The 17847-nt window shown below is 40.6% G+C and overlaps 1 protein-coding gene across 2 annotated transcripts; it reads right to left on the reverse strand.

The window, feature by feature from the left end:
• Window positions 1-683: 683 nt before the first annotated feature.
• LOC115425322 (poly [ADP-ribose] polymerase tankyrase-1-like) lies at window positions 684-17456 on the reverse strand. 2 transcript variants are annotated; one of them, XM_030142784.1, is made up of 28 exons: window positions 16981-17456; window positions 15255-15479; window positions 14261-14356; window positions 13558-13594; window positions 13093-13168; window positions 11558-11578; window positions 9827-9921; window positions 9658-9724; window positions 8497-8683; window positions 8249-8370; window positions 8003-8094; window positions 7832-7910; window positions 7542-7713; window positions 7066-7145; window positions 6804-6949; window positions 6448-6613; window positions 6009-6228; window positions 5758-5867; window positions 5050-5238; window positions 4715-4961; window positions 4539-4621; window positions 4221-4341; window positions 3993-4090; window positions 3293-3367; window positions 3094-3199; window positions 2708-2894; window positions 2440-2596; window positions 684-1934 (listed from the first exon to the last, which is right to left on the reverse strand). In XM_030142784.1, exons 1-28 carry the CDS (start codon window positions 17426-17428, stop codon window positions 1848-1850), a joined length of 3789 nt encoding a protein of 1262 aa, XP_029998644.1. In that variant the 5' UTR covers window positions 17429-17456; the 3' UTR covers window positions 684-1847. The 2 variants fall into 2 exon arrangements, with proteins under 2 accessions (XP_029998644.1, XP_029998645.1); XM_030142785.1 differs by lacking the exon at window positions 11558-11578 and having other exon boundaries at window positions 1799-1934.
• Between the last annotated feature and the right edge of the window lie 391 nt (window positions 17457-17847).

Genomic DNA, 17847 nt, shown 5'->3' on the forward strand with positions numbered 1-17847 from the left:
TGGAAGCGAAGGCATTTTCAGAGTAAACATTTTTTCAACTATTTTTTGACATAAAACGGTGCAACTAAAGCTAGTAAATAATATGATAATGTGAAAAATATGATTATGCATTATCGTAAACCAAGTGTAGGTTAGAATGGACACGAATTGAGTGTTTATAAGAAAATTTATGGCAAAACTTACACATTAAAGGTATTGCAGCGATTTTCTGTACACTGATCCGGATCATAATAAAATATTGATAAATGTTCATTTTGTTGCTATAATGAAAAAGAAAACCAGCTTTCAATGCAAGAAAGGTGGATTGTCATTTCAGATGTGATGTATGGATTAGGACGTAGGGCATTTGAAAAGATAAATATATAGATTAATGACAATGACACAACACATAAAAGTGTAATTTCATTCTATTTAGCCATTTGATGGTAGTTTAAGAGGTACACATTTTATTTTAGTTTTGGTTAATTCAACACAATTACAAATCTTACACTTTTGTTCATGCAACCACATGTATTCAGCTATGTAGCTCTGCAAGACGTGAACTCACTCCACATTTCCAGACCGTAACCTCAACTGTTCCCAGAGCTGTACTGTTACAGTGTCTCATACTTGACAAAACTCTATAAAAATGGTGAGGCTGAGAGAATTATCACCTGATTTCCAAATAAACAAAACTGACAAGAAGCTGTTAATGGGACATTTATTTAAAAAAAAAAAAAAAAAAAGTTGGGGAGAATCAAGAAGGCATGAAAGAAAATTCAGATGTCATTTACAGTTGAACTTAAAGATTACTGTTAAACAGCAACAGTTATACACAACCATTTACACAACCTGTACAAATATTTTTTCCCGCAAATTTTCTAATTTAATTCAAAATAACTTAAATAGGTTTCTATGTAAAAGTGCAAATCCTTATGCATGGCATGTCTGTAAGACCATGGCGACAGACGGGTGCTTAGGTAAGTTCACTGGTTACCGGGTGTTAACTTGTAAGGCATTACAAGCACATTTCATCATATGGAAAATTTACCAACCGTGAAGCAAAGTCATACATAATGCTTTTAATGTACAGCATTCACACTTGTAGGATTATCTTGTGTAGTTATGATGCCTTATAAGCTTTTTTACTGAGCACACACGTCTTCTTCCTTCTCAACTTCTGATTTGACAGAGCCCTTTCTGAGTCGAGTGTGTCCAGCCATGAATCAAACCACTTCGTAGTGTTGTTCAGGTGGTCTCATACAAATGCTCGGAAAGGAGTCAGAATTACAGCATAGCAAATGCACAGTTGCCTGTTGGGTAGTGTTAATAGTTTCTCATTAAAATCACAGTTACCAGATGCCATTCTCTAACGGATGGACCCGGATACGGTGGGGCAGTAGTAGTAGTAGTAGTAGTAGTAGACCACAGGTTTCAGTTCTGACAGTGAGACAGTGTTTGTGTGTGGTAAGAGGGGTTGGTGATTCTCTACAGTCACAAGGCATGAGGTGACATGAGTGGCAAACAGTTAATGTTCATACTTCATAGTCTCTACAAGCACCCTCCTGATTGCTGAGGAGGCAGGGAGGGGAAACTGAAAGAACTAACCCACGCAATCTATTGGGCCACACATGCTTTTTTTTTTAAATTAACATGCAGCCGATGCAAAAAAGGGTGAAACAGACGTGTCATCACCACGAGCAGGAGAGTAGATTATACACCATATTTGCTCCTGAAGCACTGGTCACCACGGATTCTACTGGACAGGACACTGAAAGTGTTGGAAATAAAAGGTTCTTCGGCATTTGCAATACGAAGGAGAAAATAACGAGCACTGAGTCCTTGTGTGAGTGTTTGACATAAAGTAACTATGACTTCTGCTCAGCTCCTGCAGCAGACTGGGCTGCGCTCTCTGGTTTAAGGATCTGGTAGGTGATGAGGTACTCCGGGTAGGCCTGAAACACAAACGTAGCAAAGAAGAGACATCACAATGAAGCTCTTTCTTTTTTTTGTGAATGCATATTCAGGCTTCCTGCTGGGTGTAACACATTAAAACCTCAGACAGATGATTGTAATGCAACCCAAGACCAATTTCATATCCATAATAACAAAAAAGGACAAAGGCCCAGAGTGGTTTGTGATATTTCGGATGTGAATAAAGAACAAAATTTGGGCAATTTTAGTGATGGCTTTTTATAACAGATTTATGTTTTTTTGACTTTCCATGTGACTGATGCTTCAGATTGTATGTAATCAGTAAATGGAGAAACTGTGACGTTATCCATTAATGCAGCAACATACATGTAATATTACCTTCATCCAAGCAATTTTTAACAGCTGACAAAATCATTTTAAAAGACATTTTAAAGCCTACAATTCAGAATGGATTTTAAACTTCTTAAGCACCTGCAAAAACCCTGATACAGTGTAAAAAAATGTCTGTTTAAATGCTTTTCTTACCTGCTCCCCTCTGTAGATGACATACTCAGCATAGGCCAGGCCATTAACGCTGGGTCGTCCAATGACTGAATGGTGTCCTGGGGGGGCGTGGGCCATCTTCATGGCACTAAACTGTAGGAAGGACTTCCCCAGGGTCACTCGGCAGAACAACATCTGCCTGTGAGTTATGATTAAAGAGACAAGTCAGACACAGACCTTCTCAAAATATTTGGGAAAAGAGTAGAAGTACAGTCCATCCTTCAGAGTTAAGATCTAAAGCTGAGCTTACCTGTGGCACAGGTAGCAGGATCTGTCTTTGTGTGTTGGGCAGCCTGTGCCTCCCCCGATTCCGTAGACGTACTGATTGCTCTTTGATGAATTTTCTGCAAAGTAGATTCCTGCTCCAAACATTCCTCCTATGTATGCATGACGCTCATCAAAGCCTTTGTGGATGATGGCGTTAATGAACGGGGAACCTGAAACATGTGAGAATGAACGATTAAGAAAAGCAAGAGATTTTGTTTGATTTCATCCAGATACAATAAATTGATAGAACATCTCTACAACATATAGTTAACAATAACAAAAAATATGCACATGATGGATCCTCTTACGAAGAAAGATGGGATGCTAGTGTAAGAAAACAAAGGGATTAATGTGCCGCTGTATGATTACCATGGAACAGCATGCGTTCATTGTGGTGGTTGTGGTTCTCATCTGCGATCTCTTTCTGTCGGTGCGTGTAACGTTCCCTCAGCTTCTTGTTTACCACTTTCTGGATCTGTCCATGACATGAAGGACACATGATGAATTTTACTGTCACTGACATCTAAATATAAAAGCAACAGTGTCAACTGAAATATCTGGTTCTAACCTTGATAATATTGTATCTGCTGAACACACCGCCGGCGTTACCGCCGTCCCTGTGCTCTCTGATTGTACTCTGCATCTGAGGGACACAAAAACCAACAAAACATCTTATATACAGTTCATAATCATATAGTGTTAGGTTTGACAAACACTTACCAACCATTCACTGTGTCATTTCTCCATTATTAACCAAGGGCTGAACCCTCACAGGGAAGAATGTATGAATTTATTGAATTATGCTCATTAGATGTACACGGCAGGATACACATAAGAAAGGGTAAAAAAGATAGAATAAATATTCCATAGATAATCCTGCAAATGAAAAAACAAACAAGAAAAAAAAAACAACTTGTAAAAATCAAGCTGGCTACTGTGTTTAATGTAACTGCAGGGGAGAGCAGTCTGTAAAACAGTGTAGCACGTTGCCCTTGCAGTGTACTGCCTTGCTGAGCAGCTCTAGTCTGTGTGGCATGACCAGTGTAATCTGCTTGCTTTAAGCAGCTTCTTTCACCCTAAACTTGGACTATGTGTTCTACGAGTTCTAATGGCTTGTGATAGTTTCAAATTCTTATTTCAGGATATTGACACCTTATATCAGTCACTGGCATTTAAATTTTAACCATATAACACCTTGACCTTTGAAAGCCTCTGATGGAGAGGATAAATTCACCCCATGCAGATTTGTAGAGAGTTGAGTCACTCACCTCTTCTTCTACAGACTGATATTCCTTATCATCTGGAGCAAGGTCTATGAGGATGGTGCCCTGGTTGGCACAATGGAATGTCAGATATGGGTTGGCACCTGCAAAATACAGAACATGCCACAGTATATAAGATTTAAGACAGACTGCTGATCCATACTTTAAAAAATAAGTTTACAGAGAACAAATTTGTGCTGCTGTTACTCAAACACAAGAAAACAAGCTCCTCACCTTGCTGGCCTCCCAGCAGCCTCTCAACACCCTTGATAAGCTTGTGTCTGTGGCCATAGGCATTAATCCCAATCTCTTTCAGCTCCTCGTGGCCCATGTCAGCCAGCACATCCAGGGTGATCTGGAAAAGAGTAACACAGAAAGGTATAAAAAAAAAAATCATCCTGAACAATAAAATAAATGCCCACTGCTGATGCTATGCAACTATTATGTATTTAATTTAAAACAACAGAGAAATCTACTGAAATACAGATGCTAATACTTCTGAACCTGTTGTGCATTCAGGTATCATGCATTTAGAATTTCTCAATTACTCACCTGCTCTCTTTCAAAGATATCTCTGAGGTGCTCCAGACCCAGGCTCTTCAGGAACTGGCTTATGTTCATGTCCAGCATCGCCACTATGAAATTAACGCAAACAGTCAAATGATGACATTTGTGTGACTACTTTTTCAGACCAAAAGAGCACACTGTAGTGAATTAAAGAGACGTACTTTCTCCCTCTTTGCGGTCGGCACCTGTGGCTCCATCTGCGACTCCGGATGCTCCGGAGGCGGCAGCGGCAGCCAGCTCAGCGAGCGGTCCAGCCAGGTTGTCTATGCTGCTGGCGGCTGACAGACAGGATGGCGTGGAGGCAGGAGAAATGACTGAGGCGCTGACCACTGTGGCCTGGGGTTTAAAGCAGCTGGGCAAGGCATCTGGAGGCATAGCGTCCATCAGCAGAGCCCTGATGTCATCAGCCTGCAGGGATGGAAAAGGAACACATTAGGACTTTTCCAGGCCTAAAAAACAAGTTTGCACAGTAGTTTCTAAGTTGTTGACGTCTTACTGTGGCCAGGTCCAGGGCAGTCTGGCCCTCTTGGTTCTTCATGGTGGGGTCAGCTCCATGAGCCAGCAGCAGCGCACAGAGCTGGGTACGACCTTTCTGTGCTGCCTCATGCAGCGGTGTGAAAGCCCATTTGTCAGTAGCATTCACACATGTGTTGTACTTGATCAGTAGAGCTGCGATGTCCACATGCTGTAATAAACAGAGGTAGCAGAAGACAAGCCAGTTATTTTAATTCTCACTGCTGTATGTAAATATTCAGTAACTAAATCAAATTTTAAAGAAAACTGATGATGAGAGCAAGCAAAAAAGAAATGTGGGCTTGGTAACGCCATTAACTTTTATGAAAGTAAAGTTCTTCACTGTTAAACAGCTACACAAAGCTAGCTTGTGAGCATACATTTTATATGTACATTGGCTCCTTAGTAATGCAATGCCTTATTTTGCCAGAGAATATTCCTCAAGTAGTGGACCATTAATTAACAGTTGGTTTTTTTCAATAAGCGCCAAGAATAAAGCTGAATCAGAATGAGCCTTGACTATGTTTTTTAACAACCCATTAAGAGCCCATATATTGTTAAAGTGCATCAGCAAATCATTAATGGTGAATATGTGTGCAATACCCTAACATTCAGTGTCTAGTATGGCTTTAGGAAGTAAATTTTCTGCAAAGTATTTGATAAGTAAAGTGTGTCTGTTGTTGACACTCACCCCATATGAAGCAGCATTATGGAGGGGGATAAGGCCTCCTTTGTCCTGAGCATTGACATCAGCTCCATGCTCCAGCAGATACTCTGCCACCTCAAGGTTGTTGTAGCCAGCTGAAGAATATTCAGAGGAATCAGATGAGAAAATATGCACACACTACAATATAAACTTTCATTTTCCAGCATTTGACAGGTCTACAATCAGGCTCAAGTCTGTATTTGAATCAGAAACATATCACAGTCAGTGTTGATTACCTGCAAGGTGCAGTGGTGTAGAGTTGCGTCCTTGTGTATCTCTGCAGTTTATGTTCTCCGGTGAGCAGAGTTTCTGAACTCGGGCCAGACATCCTTTCTTGGCAGCGTCCAGCAGAGCGGCGTCACCCCTCAGCAGGTCCTGGATGTCTGTGTCTCCATCTTTCACCATGTCCAATGGCATGTTACCATCACGGTTCTTTTTGGATGGATCTGCACCATGCTGAACACAAGAAGTTTGTCCATATCACATACAATGTTGACTGCTGCCAAATAAATTCTACATGAACAGACTTAAGATACATTTTGTGTATTTAGGATGCTATGCTCTGCTTTCTTATGCATTTATCTTTCATGTGGCTCATTTTCTCACATAATTCTCATAAGAAGATGTGTGTGTGTGGTGTCAATTAGAAATTTAAAGGTTGTGATGGATCCTTACTTTGAGTAGTAGTTTGCAGATCTCATATTTGCCTTTGGCTGCAGCCTCATGAAGTGGAGTGAACTTCCACAGATCAGCCACATTGACTGATGCTCCATGTCTGACAAGCAGCTCAGCCACCTCATAGTGACCGTAGGAACATGCATTATGAAGGGGAACCAGACCACTGGAAGAGGAAAAACAGACATGAAAATGCTGTAGCCATTTTGTTTTCTTCACACACTGTAAAACTGTGTTGGGTATATCAGTAAAACAAACAAAAATTAAACTGTTTATTCCTGTTTTGAGTAGCTTCAATTAAATTTATAAATATAATTTCATACATCATATTAAATTGCAAAATCATGAGTACTCACCCCTTGTCTTTGGCATGGACATCAGCTCCATGGTGAAGCAGGTACTCAACTACAGCCACTCGATTGTAACCAGCTGCAAAGTGAAGAGGAGTGGAGTGGCGGCCCTCCAAGTCACGGCAGTTTACATTCTGAGGCGTACACAGTTGCTGCAAAGCCACAACAGGACAATTTAAAGCTTACTCACCTGAGCTGATTAAATTACACTGATTGATCAACAATGTTATCACCATCAGTGAGAGGATGACAGTAACCATTAACATACTTGCACTGTATCCAGATCCCCCGCTTTGGCAGCCTCAAGAAATCTGTAGTCCACGTCAGAGTTTCGTGTGGGGACATTTTCTACAAAACAAAAAGGAAATTTAAAACCAATTAAAACAGCACTACTAGGCAAGGAAGTTTATTTATAACGTGCATCTCCTACACAAAGGTAATTCAGTGTGCTTAAATGAAAGGGACATCCAGAGGACAATAAAAATAAAGTATTAAAATTGTTATTATATTATTGTTATATATATCCTCTATGTGTTTCATTGTTTAAGATGTGGTTTGAGTATTGATTTGTGTGTGGTTTAATATAATTTTATCAAAAATATCTAAATGTGAATTCTCATTAATCTATCTGAACACTGACCTGTGATTTACTCAATAGCCTTTGGGAAGAGAAGTCCTATATGGATTACATGCATTTTACTTCTGAAGCTATGAAAAATGTAAACTCATTTAAAGGGTGGTTACCATTGAGTATTTGTTGTACAGCCTCATTGCCCATTTGGGCGGCGGTGAAACCTTGCAGAGACACGATGGAGGGGTCGGCCCCGAAGCTCAGCAGCAGCTTGCAGGTCTGAATGTGACCGGCCAGCGCGGCTCTGTGAAGAGCTGTCTGACCTAGTGTGTCCACAGCATTCACCTGTGGATGGAAAAGAGAAGGGATTAAAGGTTACTACTACAAATGGTTCTTTAAACCCTCTGAGATTATAAAACTATTTCAACAAACTTTGAACATGAAAAAGGCTAGCTAAACACACCTTTGCTCCATGTTTCTGTAGAACCTCAAGGATATCATTGTGAGCTCTCTCAGCAGCAACGTGCAGGGGAGTCATAAAGCTGCAAGACAGAGCATATGAGAGGTATCAGCTCCCTGTATAAAATGTCTTAAATTAATGTAAAATGTTAACAAGTACAAGCTGTGTACTTACTCCTTATTTTTCTCATTGATATTGGCACCTTTACGCAGCAGTAGCTCTGTCACCTGCTTCCTCTTCGGGTGAGGGGAGGCCACAGCACAATGCTGAAACACACAGTGGCTTTAAATTAGTGGAGGCAAAATCAATAAAAGGTCAGCGAACCCTGAACAAGTATTAGTCAGCATTAATACGACAAAGCAGCATTGATAAGATCCCTTTCAACTAACTGGTTCTGACAAATTTAGACTTGGTTCTAACCAGAGCAGTCTCGTTGGTCTGTGGATGCTTGAAACTGATGATCTCCAGTGCCAGGGTCTTCTTTACTTTGGCCATGTCTGCCTCCCTAGCCGCCTGCAGCAGTGAGTGACCTTTGAACTCATCTAGATAGAAAAAAAGAGAATGTAAACATGCAGCAGTCAATGAGTTTTGAGGCGGTGTGAGCAGTTCACTAGTGGATTCTGAAGAAACAAAGGTTTAACACAGACATAAAGACACAAAAAACTTACATGTGAGCCTCTCTTTAAGCTCTGGGGTAGGGGCCATATCCACGGCACTCTTGCTGTGACAGTTCAGCAGGGTGGGGTCTGCCCCGTGGCTCAGCAGCAATGAACAAACCTCCACTCGGTTTTTAGATGCTGCCTCATGTAGAGGAGTGAACTGCCACAAGTCCATGGCATTCACACAGGCTCCATGCTGTGGAAGTTACACACATCAGATCACAGGAACATTTTAAGAGTTTGTAAAGACCATTTTGAATGCAACATAAGACCTATCATCAGACCAGCAAACTCAGAGGGGCTGAAAAAGGCGACAAACTAAATCGCCACCTGAGGGCCGTCTGACTAAATTTGCAATTAACAATTACTGACTGTGTAAGTGTAACACAGCACACAAACTAATAATCATACATCCATTCACTTTTATTTGACAAAAACTATGTCAACCAGATAAATAAAGTTCACACATGGTTGACTGTTATAGTGATCTGAATAATATGGAAATCAACTTGCCTAATTTTTACTATTTTCTTCAGAAAATAAATTCAGCATGACAGGTTTCACTACTGGATGACAACCTAATATTTACATTGAAAAGAATGCAGTTGTGCATGCCCAGCGGTTTGGAGCATGCGCCCATGTAAACAAAAACATGGGGTTAAAAATTGTATGTGACAGCTGCAGAAACACTCGCGTGATGAAGATTCTGAAAGTCCATTTTACTGAGTAGGTTTAGAGAGTGAGGTGTCGGCGTCCAGACGCCAATGAGTCTCATCAATATCAGTATCAGTGACACCCCCCCCCCCCCCAAAAAAAAAGTCGTCAGATTTAGACGATCCATGTGGATGGCCAATTTTGAGTTCAAGACAGCGAATTTTGGCAAAAGGCGACAAGTCTGCTGGTACGTATCATGTTGGGTTGCACTCTGGCAATTGATATGAATAATAAGTACTTCCAGCCATATATTGATACCTTTTTAGAGGGGCTTGGTGTTTGTTGAACTTACGAGTCTGATCAATTTTTACACAGAGTTCTGTACAAGTATTCGATTATCAAACCATGACTCATAAACACCCTGTAATATTGAAGCAAGTTTCAGTTTCTCGTATTCAAAAATCCTAAAAATTCAGCTACAAGACAGGAAGAGGAACTTTAAAAGGGCTTACTTACTTTAAGCAGAAGCTCAGTGACCTCAAAATGACCGTAAGAGCATGCATTGTGAAGAGGAACGAGGCCACTGCAGGGAAAACAGTCAAGTTAGTGACATGAATGGCGATTACATTTTTTGGTTAAAATTTCCACGGTGTCTTCATTTATTTTACAGTCCTCATGCCCTTACCCTTTGTCTTTTGCGTGCACGTCAGCACCATGCTGAAGCAGCAGCTGAACAATTCGGACACGGTTGTATCCGGCAGCCAGGTGTAGGGGTGTGGACTGAAAGAGAGAACAGACTGTTAAAACATGTAATTAATTGGCTGGTTTAATGTCTGCTGCCTTCGACGGCCACAGGAGCAAGCAGCTGATTAGGGGCCAGAAGCAATGTGCTACGGCACGGCAGGCTATGCTCGGTGAGTTGCATATGAATATGGTGATGCAAGGTCAATGGCATTGTGGAAAATCCAGTGATAAGGTTCATTTGTTGTCATTACCGAGTCTGACCTGAATGAAAAAGCAACGTCAACTTCATTTCTCAACTACTTTATCTTCCATTAGATAAGGTCAGAAAAACTATAATTTTCTGTCTAGGTTCACATTATATGTGAAACAGCGAGAAGACAACATTAGTACATGTGTTAAAGTGGGATATTCTGTTTAAAATAGCTGTGTAATTACAGTTGGGTGCTGAATAACAGCTCCTGGCTTGGCAAATTCTAATACCCCCCATTTTCAATTAAGAGTAAAGAATATTCACTTAGTAACTTGAATGGAAATAAATTAGACTTCTCTGAATGTCAACACTTGACTCAAACACTACTTAGTGTGACTGAAATGTGATAAAAGCTGTTAATCAGATAAACAGACACAATGATTGTTTTTTTTCAGTGAGGAATTAGATGTTAGTTTGATTCAATGGTGTTTTTGGAGGCTGATGAACCCAACTGTAACAGGATGCAAATTAGTTAAAATAAGCAGGCTAAGGATTTTAAATTAATTTCTGCAAGCTATTAGATGATAAAATCAAATGGCTTCATTTCAGCCAAGGAAAAATAAATGTTAGTCTGAGCAAAGCGGCAACTTCAGTAAAGATGACAAATCTAGCCTACAATCAAAAAGAAGGGTTTGATTCATTTGAATTTCCATGCAGTGTTGTTAATATAAAACCAATGAGGCCAACTGTTACAGTTGAAGCCATGCTGACAGACTATGTTGAGAGCTGAACCATGGAGACAGCACTCAAGACAGTGATGTGATGATACGAGCAATCAACCAAAAACAAAAATCAACCACAACTCATTACCATGAAGGGTAGCATAGCACTAGAATGACAGGTGAGATGTAGTCCATTCATTACTGCATACCAACGGTTCCAAAATGAAATGTGAAGTAGACACAAAGTGCACAGACACATATTTGGGATTCGCTTGACAAAATGCAGAGGGCAGGCCTTTAGGCATGCATAAGTGATCATCAAAAATAAAATGAAAGATCAACACATGAATGCCAAATCAGACACTGACTTGTGAGCAAGTGATTGAAAATTTGAGGAAGTGTGGGTGAGTGTGCAGAGGAGAAGACAGACGCTGAAGAAAGCAGGCAGTGGACATTTTGAGCTCCTCTCCAAATCTATAAAGACGAGTGGGCACCATGATACCAACCCAACTCACGCACTCAGTCACATGCCGAGAGCGCACACACGCGCGCGCGCGCGCACACACACACACACACACACACAGAGGAGCGTCAGGGTGGGATACATGAGTGACCCATACACCCAGGTCCATGATGTGCAATTAACAAGTGACAGCCAGCTTATTGGTCAAATAAAAACGATGGATTAAAAAGGAATAAAACAAAACAAAAAGATCACAACAGTGCATCAATCAAGTGGCCGTTATCAAGGTCAACTTACCAGCATTTTTTGGGATGTTGACTGATCGACAAATGTTGCCAGAGTCACACGGAAAACAAAATGAAACAAAAATTACAAAATGACAGTGTCTTTTCACAGAATTTCTTGTCTCCACTCTTACAGTAAGTAAATGAAACAAAAACCCTTGTTAGGGATCGCTGCTTGCTTCATCAAACATGCTTTCAAAGTCAATGTGACAACAGGCCACACAGGGCAAACCTCTTGAGGGTAAGTGTCTCAGATCCTCCAGTTTTCTCTGTTGCTTTGTGAAAAAGTAAAGTCTTGTTAATGGTGAAATCTCAGGCCAAATGTGCACTGGAGTACTGACTTAATTTCATGCAGGTGTAAGACAAAGGAGGAAGGGAACGAGTCATATTTAAACTGCTGATGAGGAACATGTAGTTAGGAATATATGAAAAAGGTAGATTATAGACTGTTAGCATTGTGTAATTGGTGATTGAGAATATGCAAGAGTACTTCTGTTATTTACGAAAAGTAAAATACTTTTACTGCCTCATAAAAAAAAAAAATGCCTCAATTGTAGACCAAAAAAACCCCCATGAATGCAAAAATGAAACCCACACAAAAAGTGGCAGTAAACACAATGTGCCAGTCACAACAAAGGAATGAGATGCAAAAACAATCCTACATCTAAATTAGCAATGCTAAAAACTGACATTAGACGGTCACGTGCCAAGAGCATTCTATAAAAGTCTCTGTGTGTACCATTATCCTTCTAGGCCAACCGCCCACAATGACAGAAGAAAACTCCCAATAGTAATACCAAACATACTGTACACTAGATAATCTACACACTGCTTATATTATAAGCAGATTTACAAATGGTGCAAGAAATCAGGCAAAGAAATAAACTGTGCAGAAAAGCTGGATTGACATATTCTGACTGAATGCTAGCATGGTTAAATAAACTTCAAGGTCTTTTCACTTCAGTATTTTTTGTATGAAAATGTGACTATGGTGACAATTTCGCTGCTGATAAACTCAAATGAGACAAATCAAACAGCCTGAAAAACTCTCAGTTGTAAATATCGGAATGTTTTGTCCATGTGCCATTCCACAAAAAGAATACAAACTCCACTAATGAAACTTACTGTGCTGAAAAGTGGGGGTTAATACAGAAATAACACAACAAAAACATCCTATTACCAAAAAGAAACACAAAATAAATATTAGAGTCTCACACAGCGAAGGAATAATGAGGATGGTGAAGAGAAAGTTGAAATGTGACCAAAGAAAATGGATTTTGAGGATGATCTAATAAAAGTCCCACATGCATTATTGGAGGGAAAAATATCTCCAGTATGTGGTATAGTGGTAATACCATCTCACTTAACCCCCCCACCCACAAATCCAATGACACAAACCTTTTATGTATCTGTAGGACACAAACAAATCCAGCCGCAATCAGACGGCACACTGTTTTCCTCTACATATTTTGACTTCTTGTTATTATTCAGATCCTTATGAAATGCAGTTTAAGTACTTGCAGCGTGTGGTAGTAGTAGTTCATTTACCTTTCGGCCATCACTGGCATGACAGTTGACATTTAGTGGAGTCAGCAGGGCCATCAGCTTCTCCTCGTTTCCACTCCTGTAATAATCATATGGTTGAAAAATCAGGTATCACTATGTATTGCCAAACCAAATCACTATTCCTTGATATTTCAACAGGGATCTTAAATATTCAGTGACGACAGTGAATGTGCCAGAGAATCACAAGGACTAAAAAGATGAAATGATCTTTGACAATGATGGTGAGGTTTTGAACAATACAGGATCTGTGTGGTATATAATTTGCATGTGCTCTCTGTGGTCGGTAGAGAGTGCATGCTCATTCTTTTATACTTGTTTTGCATTTGTGTATATCTGTATGTTAAAACATTATGTAACACTAATTAATCTTACTGCCATGTGAAGGTAGTACATAGATGTTCCACTGATATGAAGTACTGTGTGTGAAATGATGAGGCTCTCACTCACCTTGCTGCTTCCAGAAGCTCATCTTTCTTGTATTCACCTGGATGCAAAAAACAAATATGCAAATTAGAGCTAGACATGACTCGTGAAGTCATAATCAAAGCATACTGTTTTGTACTTATGCTATTAGTGCAGCTATTTATGGAAGATGGAAAGCAGGACTGGTGCACTACTTTTGCTTTTTCTACCACTTAAAGAGATTATTGTGATAGAGAGGAATACAGAGTGCCTTTATACATGGAAATGAGGCTGCAAATTCACAACAAATCATTTGTTGCCATTTGGAGTGGAGGAGTGTGAATCATCCATTCTTTAAGCACTGTATATTTGTAAAGGACATGTTTACTAACTGGTTATGTGTTCTGTTGTTGGCTATATACAAAATAATTCTTACTTTGTCCAGTAATTATGTGTCACTCACTGTTAAAATGTAGGCTTAATGCCCGAATAATATTTGTTTATTTTTTATTTATCCTTTGTTTATCCAGGGAGGTAATAGTTTCACAGAGGCAATACTTATACACATGCACAACAGATTAAATAAATGCAATGTAAAAAAAAGACAATATAAAAGGATAATAAGAGACCACTGACCATACCGGTGATATCCATAACTAAGACCCCTCTGCAAAGGTTATGTAAGATTATGTGTGTGTGTGTGTGTGTGGGGGGGGTGGGTGGGACGGGACAGTGGAGTGGAACTGACCGGTGAGAACGGCCTTTGCTGAAGGGTCAGCTAGATCGAGAGCAGATTTGCCATCTGTGTTGCGGATGTTTGGGTCAGCTCCATGTTGTAGTAAGACTGAGTGAGAAGGAGAGGCAGAAAATGTTAGTGTTCTTAAAGGAGTCATATTTTGCTAAACCCACTTTTATTAGTCTTTGGTACATTTGTGTATTTGGACCCTAAAAGTTCAAAACGTTTGAATTTGAACCCTCCAGGTGCTGCAAAGCTGTCTTTATATTCATTTTTGGCAAAAATCGAGAGTATTTCTACAACCCATTTTAATTCCTGCTTAATTTGTTACATCTATAACTAGTTACATCACAACATTTACACATATAAGGTCAAGACTTTCGACGAACATTTCTCCGAGTACGCCATAATTGTTTGTCAGCAGCAGCGGTTGTAGTCCATACTGAAAATATGTCCAAACTTTGAGCCAATTACCTAAAATGTTCAGTTGTTGGTTGTATTATCGAACATAAGTGGCTGAACGGGACAGAGCAGCACAGCCAACAACCTGGAGGGGGTGGGGCGTGAAGTGGCTCATGTGCATTTAAAGGGCCAGTGCTCAAAACAACCTTTCTGGTGTCATTACTCAGAAATAGGGTTGAAGATGGACCTGTGGAGTTTCATTAATGAAGAATTCAGACCTAAGCATAGCATTTACAGTTTATGTAGACCAGGGAAATGTTTTAAAATGCATAATTCCATTTTTTAAAAAAAAAAAAAAGCAAAATATCACTTCTTTAAAGTAAGCAAGTATTAACTACATGTAAAACTTGTTTCAGTTTTGCCAAACATGTTGGTGATTAACATAAAAATCAGCTCAGTTGGTGTTAAGTGAAAACCACAATATAAATCTCACAACCTTTTAGGGTCCTGTCAACACCATTCACACTATAAATTTTTTAAATAACCTACACTGATTGACATCTACTAGCATTCTGGACAACTTAAATACCACTGAAATCCTTACCAATGCACACATCTATTTTTCCCTTGATGGCAGCTTCATGTAACGGTGTGTAGTTCCAGTTGTCTCTGGCGTTGGGGTCTGCTCCTTGACACAACAGGAGGCTGACAACCTCTGCGTGGCCAAAGGAACAGGCATTATGGAGAGGGATAAGCCCTCCGTCATCCCTGGCATGGACATTGGCACCCGTCTGTAAAAGATGCTCCACCACATCTTTTCTTCCAAAACCTAAAAATGAAAATGTATTTCACTTCAGTGTTTACTTGTAAAAGTATCGGTCAGGGATCAGCGACCCTGGTCCTAGAGAGCCACTATCCTGCATGTTTTAGATGTATCCCTCTTCCAACACACCTGATTCAAATGCTAAGCCTATCATCAAGCTCTGCAAAAGCCTGATAATGACCATCAGGTGTGCTGGAAGAGGGATCCATCTAAAACAGGGGTGGCCAACCCTGGTTCTGGAGAGCCACTATCCTGCATGCTTTAGATGTATCCCTCTTCCAACACACCTGATTCAAATGATAAGCCTATCATCAAGCTCTGTAGAAGCCTGATAACGACTATCAGGTGTGCTGGAAGAGGGAAACATCTAAAACATGCAGGATAGTGGCTCTCCAGGACCAGGGTTGGCCACCCCTGATCTAAAACATGCAGGATAGTGGCTCTCTGGGACCAGGGTTGCTGACCCCTGGTAAAGGTTAACAGAACATGAAACACAAACAGAAAATCAGGGTAGGAAAAGATAAGCGCAGCTTTTTCAAAAAAGTTACATACTCCATTTTGACCACAAAGTGCTATTAATGTCCTACATTGATAATACATTTGTATGACATTTTAGTTTGGTGTTGACTTGTTGCTCTCTGCATTATGGAGTGCTCTGTTGAAATCTGTCTTTTTTCCTTTTCGTTTCATTTACCTTAATGACTTTGTTCTTTCTTGTGCTTGACATAAACTTTATCATCATCCATTACCTGCACCTCTTCAGTTTAGCACACAAATACAGTAGTTATGACAATAAAATTCAGTGTGAAAACACCAGTTATGACATGATGAAGTCGATTTACAATAGCCTGAAAATGTGCATTATTCAAGGTTGAGGTCTACATGAGGTGTAATTGTGTTCCATAGAGTCTATTTTCGCCCAAGCAATATATAAACTTAAGCTACCCTCACCAATCTTGTGTTGGTAATATAAAACCTAAAAATGGCAGTGGCAATACATTTAGCATTTTAAGCCTCATTTATAATAGGTTCTAGGTTAGAAGTTACATGTTAATGGCAGGTATTGGAGGAGGGGGCTCCTACATTTTGGGGCATTTCGCCCGGGGGCGGGGTTACATTCCGCGTCACTGATGTGTTTGATGCGGGTTCTTATGTCGGCGCGGTGTCATAATCCGGTTATCCCCTAACCCTACCCCTTACCCTAACCCTAACCCACTCCCCCAGGCGAAGCACGCACGGAGAAATGCCCCGAAAAATAGGAGTCCCATCGGGGGAGGGCATTAAATTAGCCTGTTAGCAAAACAATGCTAGTTAACTCAACTCGGACGTGACAAATGGTACATTTTTTACATAATGAGTGGGTAAATGACATCAAACCTTTGTTTAGCTAACATTCTAGCCAACGACCAGAGAAAAAACAGCATTAGTCGGCTGTTCGTCACGGTTTGTGGGCTAATTCTACAAAACAAACAGTCCTGCTGTATCTTTAGCTTTAGCATATCATTACCCGCAGCAAAATGAAGGGGTGTTGATTTCCGACCAGCCATGTCCTTCGCGTTTACATTGACCGAATCGACCAGTCTTTTTACTCGGGATACATCTCCGTTTCGACAGGCCTCGAACAGCTCCCTGAACGCTCCTCCGATGCCGCTGCTAACATCGGCGGGGCTGGCAGCTCCGGAGCCCGGGCTAGAGACGCTGCTGCCACCGCCGGAGGTTGTCGTGGTGGAGCTCGCGCTGCTCGCCAGGACGGGGGCTGGCAGGTCCGGGGAGGCCACGACCATCTCGATCCCTCCGCTACATTCCCTTTCATTCTCCGGGGGTCCGACGGCCGATGTCAGCAAAGCCATCGGCGGAGAGGCCGGCGGAGCGCCCGAAATAGCGCTGTTTCTCGGCGGAGACTGTAACGTACTTTGCTGTTGTTGCTGCTGCGAAGAGCGACGAGGCACCGCCATTACCGCAGCTCTCAGGCAACAATAAAAGCTGTTCCTCCTTTCCGGTGAAAGTGGTGCGTTTCCTGTCAGCTGTTTACTCTCAGACTGGGGATGTGGAGAAACGTTCTTCCACCCCAGGAGAACAAACATCAGTAATATTTACATTTAGTCATGAACGGGCTCCTCAAAATAAAACCATCCACGTTAATTTAAAGCTAAACTCCTACTAAAACGCAATAAACCCGTTTTTCTTTTCATGTATTCATTCATTCATTATTATCAGTAATTATTGGGACATCTCAGAATTCGAAGATGCTTTCTGTCTCACCCATAAAATTTCAACTAATCCATGCATATATTACTTGTACTTGTGTAAATTATACTTGGCCTGAGTGAGACACAATGTAAATAAAATTGTGACAAAATGTGTTCCAAAATTG

Source organism: Sphaeramia orbicularis, chromosome 9, assembly GCF_902148855.1.
Source record: "Sphaeramia orbicularis chromosome 9, fSphaOr1.1, whole genome shotgun sequence".
Classification (NCBI taxonomy): domain Eukaryota; kingdom Metazoa; phylum Chordata; class Actinopteri; order Kurtiformes; family Apogonidae; genus Sphaeramia; species Sphaeramia orbicularis.